At 38.7% G+C, this 12613-nt stretch overlaps 1 protein-coding gene across 1 annotated transcript in view; it reads right to left on the minus strand.

Moving 5' to 3' along the window:
• LOC102201853 (zinc finger SWIM domain-containing protein 6-like) overlaps nt 1-12613 on the minus strand; it is a 47826-nt gene that overhangs the window by 14629 nt on the left and 20584 nt on the right. Inside the window, exons 2-5 of the mRNA XM_005720072.1 lie at nt 4617-4973; nt 3330-3478; nt 2882-3032; nt 100-279 (exon numbers count right to left, since the gene is read on the minus strand). Coding sequence (XP_005720129.1) covers nt 100-279; nt 2882-3032; nt 3330-3478; nt 4617-4973 — 837 coding nt within the window. The remainder of the gene's footprint in view (nt 1-99; nt 280-2881; nt 3033-3329; nt 3479-4616; nt 4974-12613) is intronic.

Raw genomic sequence — 12613 nt, forward strand, 5'->3', positions numbered from 1 at the left:
GCAGTGCTGCTGGAGATTGGACAAAGAAATGATGTGATGCAGTAGAGCGTCTGGGAATAAAACAATAGGAAGACATATTTCTGCCTGGTGTCATCTCACCTGGGTTACCAGCAGGGCCCTGGGGCAGAACGTTGGTCAGATTGGTCAGTTCGCTACTATGGTTACCGTCCTCCAAGGGGCAGACATCCACGCTGTTCCACCTGCGAAGCTGACGTAGCCAGAAAGCCTTCTGCTCAGGTTTGCAGTGGGGGTTCAGCACGATGCACATCCAAAGGGCCCCTGCACACACATATCCAGATATATTACACTTACAAACTTTGCTCTCCTCTTCTGAGACTTGCAGCAAGAGAACAGAATGAAAAAAAAAAAAGGAATTTAATAACCCATAAAGTTTTGTAGCTTCAAGTTAACTTGTTAAATAATTCAGGGCTGCTGCTAGCCAATACTTTCATTATTGATTAAACTGTTGATTATGCTGGTTTATAAATCATGAGATTGTTTTGTGCTCAGTTGAACCGGCAACCTTAAGGGCTGAAAAATGAAGCAAACATGGAAGTGCCAAAAAAAAAGAAATACAAGAAAGGATCTGCAGTTCCTCTAATGGCCACTTGAGGCTTTCTGCAAAAGCAGACCATTTACCTCCCCTGTTAAACTCGGACAGCCAATTTCAGTACAGCTAATTTCCCGTTACAAAACATCAGAGAGCTGTTTTTGTTTTAATAACTCACCCTTTTTGATACTGATAAAGCTTAAAATTTGAGGTGACTACTTTGACTGATGGATAAGCCGACACTGGCAAGTGTAGCTATTAGCCTCACCTGCACTAGCTGAAGTCACCTTTTCATGTAAATTATAGCAGATTATAGCAGATTATAGCAGATTATAGCATTTTAATGAAATTATCTGTCAAGTAATATAGCTTGCTGTGTGATTGAGACCATCAAAGAAGTCTATGCTTCGACCGCTAAGCGCTAATCAGCAGCTATCCATGCCTGTGTGGATGCGTTTGCATATGTTTTAGTTTATCAGTTCAGCTTGCTAGCACATGCTTGTCAGCATTAGTTAATAACTAAGTACATCATAGGCTTCTCTAAATATGGTTATTTCTAGCTCTGGAAAAACTAACACCAACAGCCAAAAGAATAAAAGTGAATCCTGCAGATGATTAGGCTCTGTCCATCTTCGATATACAGTCTATAGGCTTGTAACGTCAAGTCAAGAATCAGTTTGCTGTCATATTAGATCAATAAAAGCTCAAAAGCTGGAACCAAAAAAAGCTTTTTTAAACAAACAAACAAAAATAACACAGTTGAAAGACAGTTTTGGACCAGCATTTTACATATCCAACCAAACAGATGGATATATTTTTATGTTATCGACTAAGCAATCAAAGCTGAAACCTGAATTGATAAGACAGCAGGAAATATTCATATTGTTGTTGTAACCAAATTCGAGAAAGTGCCAATTTGTTCTGAACAGTCCAAGCATGTGCTGCTAATATATGATGTTCTGTTTTGTGTGACAAAATGACCACAAAAGGAAAAAGACTAAAATCAGTAAGTGATTATGCCAATTCAATTCCTGATGCTGTATTACTCAATTAATTGTTGCAGCTCCATAAACAATTGGGAGATTAATTGCACTGTTGGCTAAAACCATGAAGACAGTAGTGAAAAAAAATAACACACACACACACACACACACACTCAAAGAGGCTGAGGAAGGATGAAGGGAATAATGACTATGTTAGAGCAAAACGAAATTGAAAAAAAAAAAAAAGAAGATGTCCAAAAAAAAAGAGAAGACAAGTGGTGAGGGGAGGGATGAAGTGAATACAGGAGGGAGGGAGGGAGGCTCACAATGAGGGGGAAGGGGAAGGAGGAGACAGGCTTTATCCTCTGTCTCTTTGTTAGGGGTGCACCAAGGACAACACAGAGGAGGGAAAACAGCAGGGCGACGTCACACGTGAGTGACGAAATGCAGAGAAAGAATCTTCAACAGCAACACACAGGGGAAGGAAAGGAAACAGAAGATGGGGAAATAAGTAAAACATTAATATTTACGATTTAAGATTTAATATTAGAATTTTTATAAAAAGGACTTAAATGTTCATGAAAGCAGGATTTTGAGTTTGTTTTTAAGGGAAATCTGAGTTATCTTTGATCACAAGCAAATAGGTCAGCTTTACACTTGGAGTCTGTTTCGTTTTTGGTCTGTTTCTGCAAAAGGAACAGTCACCATCTGGGACAAGCGATTAGAATCAGCCATAGACTGTATATAAAAGATGGGCGAATCCTGATGTCACCTATTAGCAAACTCCTGTTATGAGGCCTCAAATGGACCATCACATCAGTCTTGATTTGATTTGTTTTTTGTATTTTTGTTTGTTTGGTTTTTTAAACAGGATGTCACTTGTTTTATCCGGGAGCATAATTTACAAAATTCATATGACACTGTATTCAATAAGACGTAAAACTACCGATTGAGATAATAAACTTATCAGGAAAGTGTTTACTGAGGTCATAGAGTAGGGGAGACAAAGAGTTATTTTTCTATAGACTTCTACATAGCAAGAGTTCTTTTTGCAAACAGTGGAGTTTCCCCCTGCTAGAAAACAGGAAAAAAAAAATCAGGTAAATAAGCTTATTGCTCACATAAACGTATAAAAACTAGCGGTGGATGAATGCAAAGGATTTCACATTCTTTATCTTGCAAGATTTTGAATCTCAGAATTTCAAAATGTATTTCTGTAATAAACAATAGGACATCTAAGGGTTAAGAGAATCATAAGACAGCTGGTTGAACTGCACTGTAGCCGCTCACATACTAAAGCTGCCACAAATTGGTTGAAATTCTGTTTGTGTGCCTGTTATCACTGTACCTAGTTCGTCCCACAGCTGCCTGTACTTGTCAGTCATGGCCGTCCCCTGTTGCCTCCACAGCGCCAATCTAGGGTCACCCATGAACTGCTCTGTGATCAGTGTTAACATGCGAGCTCCATTGGAGTCCCTCATCTTCAGCATCTCTCTCACCTGCAGAGACAACGTCACTGTGAGTAAACGGTATATATCACTTTTATTTAATCAGATAATAGGATCAAAATCAAGGTGACAGTTCTGGATTATTTTAATTTCACCAAAGAAATAAAACACTTTTAATGTAAATGATAAAAGACCAAGCATGGATCATTCTGGTACCCCTTAAGGTATTAAATTTGGAAGGTGTTTTGACTATCAGTGCAAATAGCTTGTATAGTATCAGAATAAATATACATAAAATCAACAAAATCACCGTACATATAAGACACGATGTGATTAGTGGGTCAGTACCTTGCTGAACAGTAAGTTGAGCTGCTTTCCTGAGCCATGGTACCCGCCCTGGGAGAGAAAGAGCTTGACCTGTTCCTGGACTTGCTCCTCATCCAGATGCCAACAGTTCTCGTCATCTACACTTGCCCCCGCTGTCGGATCAGGAGCTCCTGCAGTGAATGAAAATGAATAAGTCAGTAACTCTTAACAACAACTAGATGTCCTCATAAAAAACTGATTTGATGCAGTGCAAAACAGTATGTAATGTGAAAGCATCAAAAGCACAAGTACTTATATATTCGTATGTCCATTAATGCATATGGTCTTATTATTTTTAAACAATGATTAAACAACTTGCGCTGATTTCCAAACAAGTGTCTTTTCAGGGAAGAGCACAAAATGAATATGGCACCATCAGCATATCTACTAGTTTACCTTTTGCATTAAAGCATTAGTGCTGTGCAAGCTTAAATGCTGATCAATAGTGAAAATAATGCAAAATCTGCAACAATAAGCATTCTACATGAGCAAAGAGTGCATCCTTCATTTCTAACGCTTAACACCCAACTCCAGGGAATATATAATCCATAAGGTTTATGCTAAATATGTTCCACTATATGTACACACTTAGTCATCCTCATATTCTGATAACCAGTTATTTAAATCATAATTTAAACATTCATATACTGTATTGTAAAATACTTAAAAGATTTAATTTGTCAACCTGGGATTCAGAAAGTTAAAATGGACAATTTCGCGATGTTCTGACATTTTAAGGGTAAAATGATTCATCAGTACGGGCAACAGTTTCAGCAGCAAAATTAAAATCATAGTTAGCTGCAGCACTACTTTAGATTTGTTCTGCTCAGTACAACAATCTACATAAGACCATTAATACTAAAGTAATTCAGAAACACACAGGTACATTTTCAGGCAGATAATTTGTTCAAGAAGGTAATTTTCAGTTTAATTTTAAGATACTAAAGCTACATATACAAGAGATGCTTTTTAGCATAAGATAATGTATTCAGGCAGACGTTTGCTCAAATATATATGAAATGGGGACTTATGTGTCACAGTGTATCACAAATACACACAAAGAAAGTCTCCTTCTTGTATGCTGTAGTACAGGTGCACTTACATACACAGTACATATGGCGATGACAACTGGAAATCCACTGATGGAAGATGAAGAAAATCTAATCTAATCCAGGTACATGGATTTATTTGTGTCTGTTTCTGTGTTTATGGACAGCCTGGTCTTTGTCTAAAATCACAAACCACCCTTAAAGCAGTGGCTCCACTCACCGTGGACCTGGTTGATCTCTGAGTTCTGTGACAGTATTTCATCTGCCAGCTTCTGTGCTGTCGGCAGCACATCTGTGTGATGCACTGTGATAAGGTACTGAACAAACTTCTGCAGTTGATCTCTGTTCATTTGGAATAGAGTCTCTGAGATGGGCAGGCGCAGTTTGACCTGCTCTGGCTTCCGTACTCGGTACAGTGAGAGTGCCACAACGTGGGCACAGTAAAAAATGTCCTTGTTGCCGCAGCTGCATGTCACTGCTGTGATTTTGCAGCGGTCGAAGCTGACGCTCACATTGCAGACTAGCTCTGGCTCAGAGGGTGTAGCAGGTTCCCTTACTGTGCCACTGAGGTGAAAACCTGCAAAGAGACAGAAATGACTATTAGAAATTAATCGCACCATGTATTTTCATGTACATAATTTCACCATGTACATAATCACAAACCACGGCTTAAAATTAAAATAAGATATACTTTGTTTATTTATAATTTCCAACAAACCTGCATCCAGCATAGAACTCAAACCCACAATTTAGAGAATAAAAGTCTCATGCAATATCTACTGAGCTACCCAGGATCTGTGCTGGGTCCTTGACTGTTTACACTCAAAATATTCTTTTTCATTTTTTTTTTTAAGGAAAAGGCCAGTTGCCCTTACAATATAAGGTACCTTAAGACAAATATGTGTTCTAGGACTTTTTAAATAAAACTTAAAGTGAATTGAAGCTTATTGTTGTTATAATTGTATCCAATACAATAATATCATATAATATATGTTTGGTAACATATTACACTATATAATATAATGTAACTACTTTTGGGATTAAGGAGCTAGTGAGAGTACTCCAAAACAGTCAGTTAAACAATGAGCTGCCAGATTATGGTAATAATTCACTACAAATGTATCCCTTCATACAACTATTTTTATCTTTGGATGTTGTTCAGAATGATCCTATTCTCGTTCTTTGGTTCTACCTTAATTTCACGTGAATTCCAGGTGAAAAAAATGGACACAAAAAAGGTAAAGGGCACGACTGAGTGCAAAGACCAAAATTTTCTCATTTCCTTTTCATTTCCTTTCCACAACACCTTCAGTGTTTACCTTATCCTCACCAGCACTTCAGCAAAGACAGGATCGTTCACAGGCACTGAGAACTGTTATTGTATTGTGAACCTATGGCCCTCTCATGGCCAAAATGTACAGGCCTCTGTGTGTTTGGGAAAAAAAGAAGAAAAAAAAAAGTATTTTAATGTGAACGTGACCTTGAATTTACTCTTCCCAGCTTAGGGGTTTTGACAGGGAAAAAACATAAATAAAAGCCAAATGTGACAAATACAGATTCAAAAGAACAGCAACACCACGTGGGAGTGAGGTTTAAATATGTGTTGAGTTTTGAGAGCCATAACAGATGGACATGTTTTGGCAGAATATGACAATGCAACAAGTACTTTATGGGTAAAATTCTTCTGTAATTAGAATAAATGGGCAATCTGACTGAGTTAGTGGGTTATCAGTTGATGACAGATGGTTTCATAAACTCAGCCAGAGCTAAACTGATATAAACAATTTCATTTAGTCTGTACTGTTTTAATCTTACTACAGGGAGCACAGGCATAGCTCATTTTACGATACACAGGCAGAACAGTGGCTTATTTAGACCTCGAATCGCAGGAGCATGATGTACGTCTTGCATCATGTTGTCATTCAAACTGAAAATCATGTAACGTGGCCAACAGGGAGGCTGATAAGCCTCCATGCCAGACAGTGACAGATGACAGACAGCATTATTAGATGGTCGCTTGAGCCAAAGAAAATGGGAAATGCATTAAAGAGCCAACCTTCTGTCAGATGCTGTCTATGTAATCGTTTGAAAGCAGACAGAAAGAGATTTAAATCATATCTCTTTAGAAATTAGATGTCTTTAGAAAGTGATGTTAAGATATTCAACCAAGACTAACACACACACACACTTATATTCCTTATTCTAACTGTATCTGCATGATATCCGGTCATCTCAGGCATATATCTCTGGCTGTGAGGACTGAAGCCCCACGTACGAACTTTCTGTTTGTCAAAAGCAGTCAGTCAGTCAGAACAAAGTTGGCTTTAAGATAGAGGGAATGGAGCTAAAACAGCTTCTATTTTTCCAGACAGAGGATGAACTAATGGGATACACGAGGGAGGAGATCAAGATTATTTCAACTGTGAGTCAGCAATAGAGTCCAAGAATAAAAATAGTGAACTGGAAACTAGCGTTATAAGTCTGCTTTAAGCATATTAAAGAGATTCCAATACACTTTCTGTACAGTCAGCAATCATTTAGCTTGTGCAAAGGCTGCATGAGTTGAAAAAGAGCAAGACCAGATGCTAGCTAACTTTAGCTAACATTAGCTATCAGCTTCTGGTCTTTTCAGGCCAAGTAATGACACACCAACAAAACCCGAGTACAGTAAGTGAGCACGAGTGTTCTACTCCCTGCAAGTACAAATTTGTTTACTGTTAAATAAACGCAAAAATGTTTTCAAAGCCTTCCTATATCGAATAACATCATAAATGTAAAATCTGTGGCTCAACTTCTTTGAAACCAGAGATCAAACTAAAAAGAAGAGAGATCAAGAGAGGCGCGAGTGTTTTTATGGACAGCACTAAATCTGTGTCACAGCTATGAGTATTTGCAGCAATATCGCTATGACGCACGTGGTCACATATTTATAGCTATTAATGTTAGTGCTGAATGCAACTTCTGCAGTTGCAACATCAAAATCGGATGTTCCCTTGCTCGGTAAAAGAAGCGAACAAGAGTAGGTGTTTGTCTGCAGATGTGATGGTGCTTTGTGAGAAAAAACAAAAGAGGCGGAAGGACTACAAGACAATATCTGAGAGTGAAACTTGTATAGAAATAGAAAAGAAAAAAACTAAGGTGTTTCAGTTCTTTCTGCTTTTCCAGTTGAGCAGACACTCAGTCAACCACACAACCACCAGTCCACATCCTGTCTTTTTTTTTTTTTTTTTTTAAATACAGACACACACATACACACACACACACGAGATGAAATGTGTGGTGCTCTCCGTTACGCCGCCCTGCCCCAGTCATGCCTGGCCTACAGCTGAACCACTGACGTAACAGAAAGAGAGTGACTCGAGAGGAGGGAGGAGGCCACCACTGTGCTGCTGGAAAAATCGGTATGCCCTCAGCTGAGTGTGTCAGTGAGCACATGCAGGAGTTGCTTGGCGGAGAGCCAAAGCCCTGAGCTCAGCATTCTGTAATGCACTTCCTCGCTCTCTCTGTCTGCTCTTCACAGCTTGCATAATACAGCTCTGTACACCACATAGCAACCATACTTAACTCCTTCCCTCCCAACACATCAGGAAACTAGTCTGGAGCATTTTAAGAACTAAAGCTGGAGATGTGATGCAGTAGAAATGCAAAGACGTTTTTTATATTTATGTTACCTATACTTCCATTTAGGGGGGTGATAGTTACATGGGTAATTGTTACTGTTGTGCTACTTTATTCCACTTTGACCACTAGAGAAGTGATTGTTACATTTACCCCTAATTCTGCGCTGCTAAATATAAGAGCTCTCCATGAATGAAATCTCAAGGACTGCTACTGGTCTTTGGGGCACTTTGGGAACCCTGGAACTAATGCATACTACCGGTTTGTTTTCTAAGTAATGATACTGCAGTTCACCAGTGTCGAGGTGTAATTTCAAGGTATGGAGGTCTTCTACTGTACAAGTACCTAACAACCCTGGAATCCACCACTGGTTCTTCTTGAGATTGCTTGGTTGATGAAACTGGTTGCAACTCTTTGCAAGAGAGGTCACAAACAGAGTCAACCACTATTCATTTCCTCACAGTTTTAAGTTGCACCAAGGTCAGTGCGTAAGATGTCAATTTATCTGCAAATGGTCACCAACTACTTGCTAAGTGTTAGTGAAATAAACACTAACCAGAAAGAGAGCGTATTTATCCTTAAAGTAAAAGCTGCTTCTTTGGAAGCGTTGGTTTCAACAATAAGACAAAACGTTTACTTTGAAGTTCTCCGATTCTGGTTTGCGACACGCTTTTTCAAGTTTCACTATAACTCAGTGGTTAGTTAGTGACTGTTTGCATACATGTAGGCATCTTCTATGAAAACTACAGGCAAACACCACAATCTGCTGGTCCAGCACCCCCTGTGCAACTAATTTCACCCAGCGACAGCGAGGAATCTCCTGCAACCACTCGCCAACCAATCAGGAACAAATTTTATTTCTCTAGTGAAATTTGGTTTCTAGGGGGTCACTAACCAGCATCTAGCCTTATGTGAGTGAGGCCTCTGGGGCTTTGTTTCAGGAAGACGATCAAAAGAGCTTGACATTATATTAGAAAAAAAAAGGATGACCCAATTAATAAAAGTGTTGAGGTAGACCTTTCTGTCTGAAATCCAGCAAAGATTAAACAGCTTAATCTAATTGTTTTAGAACAATTAGGGAAAAATAATATTTAATACTATATTTGCATTTTATTTTGTAACATTTATGTGCAGAAAGAACCAAAAGCAGGACCAAATAATAAAATAGTGGGAGGCTATTAGCATTATCTGCAATGTACATTCCGCACATAATGCTGGTTTAGTTTTCAATACCAAGCCAACCTCTTTTAGCAAGTACATACTGCATACGTGCTTGTCATATTAGTGAAGATGCTTTCTTTATTTGTTTTCGTGCATCTGAATACGCCTCAGTGCATTAAGGGCCATTGTACATGCTGTTTAAAAAGAAACTTGCTTTTAAAAGAAAATTGCTTCTTCAGATATAAAGAGAGCTGCAGATACCCTGAATACACTCGCTTGCAAAATTGAGGTTTAACACTTCACTCCCAGTTAAGCCGTCTCTATAGGATTCACTGAATCCTATAGAGATGGCTTATATAGAGGAGGAAGGGGGCTGTGGTTGAAAACAGGCATAGGATGTTAGCCTGTGAAACAGCAGTAGCTCAGCTCCATGTAGAGTTCAGCCTCAGAAGGTGTTTGTGCCAGCAACTGTGAGCTTTGTTGCACACTGAAATTGTGGCTGTAAGGGGTAAGTCACCGCAGTGTGGCCAAGCATTTCAGCTAAGGTGGTATCTTGACTTTATCAGTGTGTGCATTGTGTGTTGGTTCTGGTGACAATGGGGAACCTAATCCCTCACCCATAGATACCGAGGTGCCTCTGGGGCTGTAGGAAGGAACAGTAAACAACCAATCGATAGTCACAGTGGACTCATCACCATCTGTCTTTAATTACTGGTTTTAGATCAGCTTGCACTTTCAGGGCTTTATGGTATAGCCACTAATCCTAATCGATTTTTGTGATTAATTATTTCTAGCAGTTGATTGGATCAACAAAATTTTCAAACAAATTCATGATTTCATCTTTTTTTTTTCCTTGCGAGACATAACAAAACTGTTAAGGCTAATGAATGGGATGTTGTGTTATTATGCAATTTCCTTGCATTATGAGTGAAAGCCAGTCTGATCTTTTTTCTTACACTTAAGAACTTGCACTACAGCACTTATTAACAAGCGCTATGGTGCAATACCATCACAATACCATTTCTTTTTCATGTTTTCTATATGTTTATGATATGAATCATAAACAGGTGTGGGTGATGGCTTTTTACTGGTTAACGTAATCCTTATGCTCCACTGCTACAGAACTGGAGATTTAAAACTACTCATAGTTTGAACATTGACTTAATCGGCAAGCTACATAACTCAAGCTAAAACAGTTGTAGACAACAAAATCATTAATTGCAGAATTCAAATTAGAGGCATTTTTTATCTTCCTTTTTAATTTTTTAATATACACTTCCCACCTGTCAATAGCAGTAGCTGTCAGCGATATGTTTATGGTTTATCCCCCTAGACTCATTCTAGTGAATTTAGTATCTCAGGAGAAACTTGAAAAAAATGTATTTAAAGATGAACTTGTTTCAGATTGAATTATATGTTAAATACACCACAATGTCACACTATAGGTGACAAGACCAAAGGTCAACAATGCGGAGACATAATATTGTGAAAAAACTATTTTCTCGACTGAAGGGAAAAGAAATACAATCTATGATAATTCTAGTTCTTATTTTAATGCAAAGTTAGTATTTAATATGTTACTGTACATGAAAGAGCCACTGTTAATAAGGTCTTCTTCTTTTCTTATAACAGCTTGATGGTGGTGGCAAACATTAAAGGGAACTCCATAATCAACATTCTTTGTCAAATTTTTTCAGTAAACTTCCTCTACACATGCCTGAAACCTGAGCTATCCCTCTTATAATACTCATACATACTCATACTACATACCCATTTCAACCCTTGCCTCGCCTAGCACTCCCAAATCCTTCTCTCCATCATAACAAACATCTCTTTCCCTTTACCACCACAGCCCTTACATTTGAAGTCCTTTTCCTTCTCTTTAACGGTCTTTGAACATGCCTTTCCCCCTTGTCCTCTTCATTAGTCTGTGGCCAATAGGAGCACAGTTTCCACTGGCACCCCATTGGCCAACAAAACTGGAGGCAGAGGTTGTAAGCCCAGGCCTAGACAATCCGGTATGGAAATCTCATTTTTGATGATTCATGTTTTTAATTTGGCAAAATCTTTATGCCAGGAGGCCTTCTTGAAACAATCCTCCCCACTAAGACTGGCTGTGTCACTAAGAGTACACTGCCCCCACCCCCTGTGACTGGGTTAGCCACTGTCAATAAGTTAACCTGCTAGAAAAAGGGGCTTGAAAGGAGCTGATGGAGGCAAACCTGAAATAAGGTCAATGAGGATTTGAGTTAACTAGGTCAATCTGTGTTCCTCTTAAGTGAACACCAAAAGCTCCTTCCTCACACCGTGAACCTCACACGCTAGCCGATAAATGTCATACCTGGTGCCAGTTCTCACAGCCCTACAGTGACTAAAAGTAATTAGTAAAAGTAAGTAAAAGTAAAAACAAGACTATAGCCAAAGACAGTGATCTCCTTCCTTGTATCCAATGTCCTGCTTTTGAAACAGAACTCTAGAAATAGCAAACTGCGATGAAATACTACACAGCTGAATGAGTCCTCCTCTGACTGAGCAGACAGAAATTCCTCAGCACTCTCAGAAAAACAAGAGGCCACCTTCACCATGCATGAGAAACTGCATACGGTCTCATCACTCCGAAAAAATAAAAATAAAAATAAAAATTAGAAAACAACCCAAAAACAACAACTCCAGCAAACACCATGGAAGCCCATTTCACCATGCAATAAAAAGAGGCTGATATTTGAGTTTAACTGCTGCGATTCAGGCTCCAATGAGGCCTGTCTGGCCTGTAGCAAGGATGGGGAAAAAACTCTTATGGTTTTGAAAGAACCACTGCAGTTGGAATTACTTAATCTGGCAGTGAAAGGATAGAGAGACCAGCCTTTTAACAGCGACATACCACTCTAATAGCAGCGGCAGCAGATGAATCGATTAAGAACATAACTATCAAAGCACTTAGAGATGCTGCACTCCTTACTGCCTTCATGTAATGCAATTTGAGGACTATGAGAGCAGGTGTCACACATAGCAGTCAAGCATTTTTCCAAGTCTTGAATTGCAAAAGACTATATTATTATTTTGATTAGAGTGTAAATGATTTCTCTATTATTAACTTAATTGTTTGGACTTTAAAAGATCCAAACACTGAAAAAAAGATACATATTGATATCTAGAATAACTGCAGAATATTGTTTTTTGTAGATTAAAATCTTTTCAAATCTGATAAATCAAGCACAGTGTTACTTCAGACCAGACTTAGCAAAGATCCACGAAAATCCTGAGATCAGTAGATCCAATATCGGGTCCCATCAGCTGATACTCTTCTACTTAGCAAACTCACTATCTTAAATAGAGCGTACTACTTAAGCTGTTTCAGCCTGTCCGTATTTGTTATGCTTCTACAAGCCACTTTGCAGCCGATATGTACAGGGTGGGCCATTTATATGGATACACCGT

This window comes from Pundamilia nyererei, unplaced genomic scaffold (genome assembly GCF_000239375.1).
Source record: "Pundamilia nyererei isolate P.nyererei 1_Seehausen unplaced genomic scaffold, PunNye1.0 scaffold00002, whole genome shotgun sequence".
Taxonomy (NCBI): Eukaryota; Metazoa; Chordata; class Actinopteri; order Cichliformes; family Cichlidae; genus Pundamilia; species Pundamilia nyererei.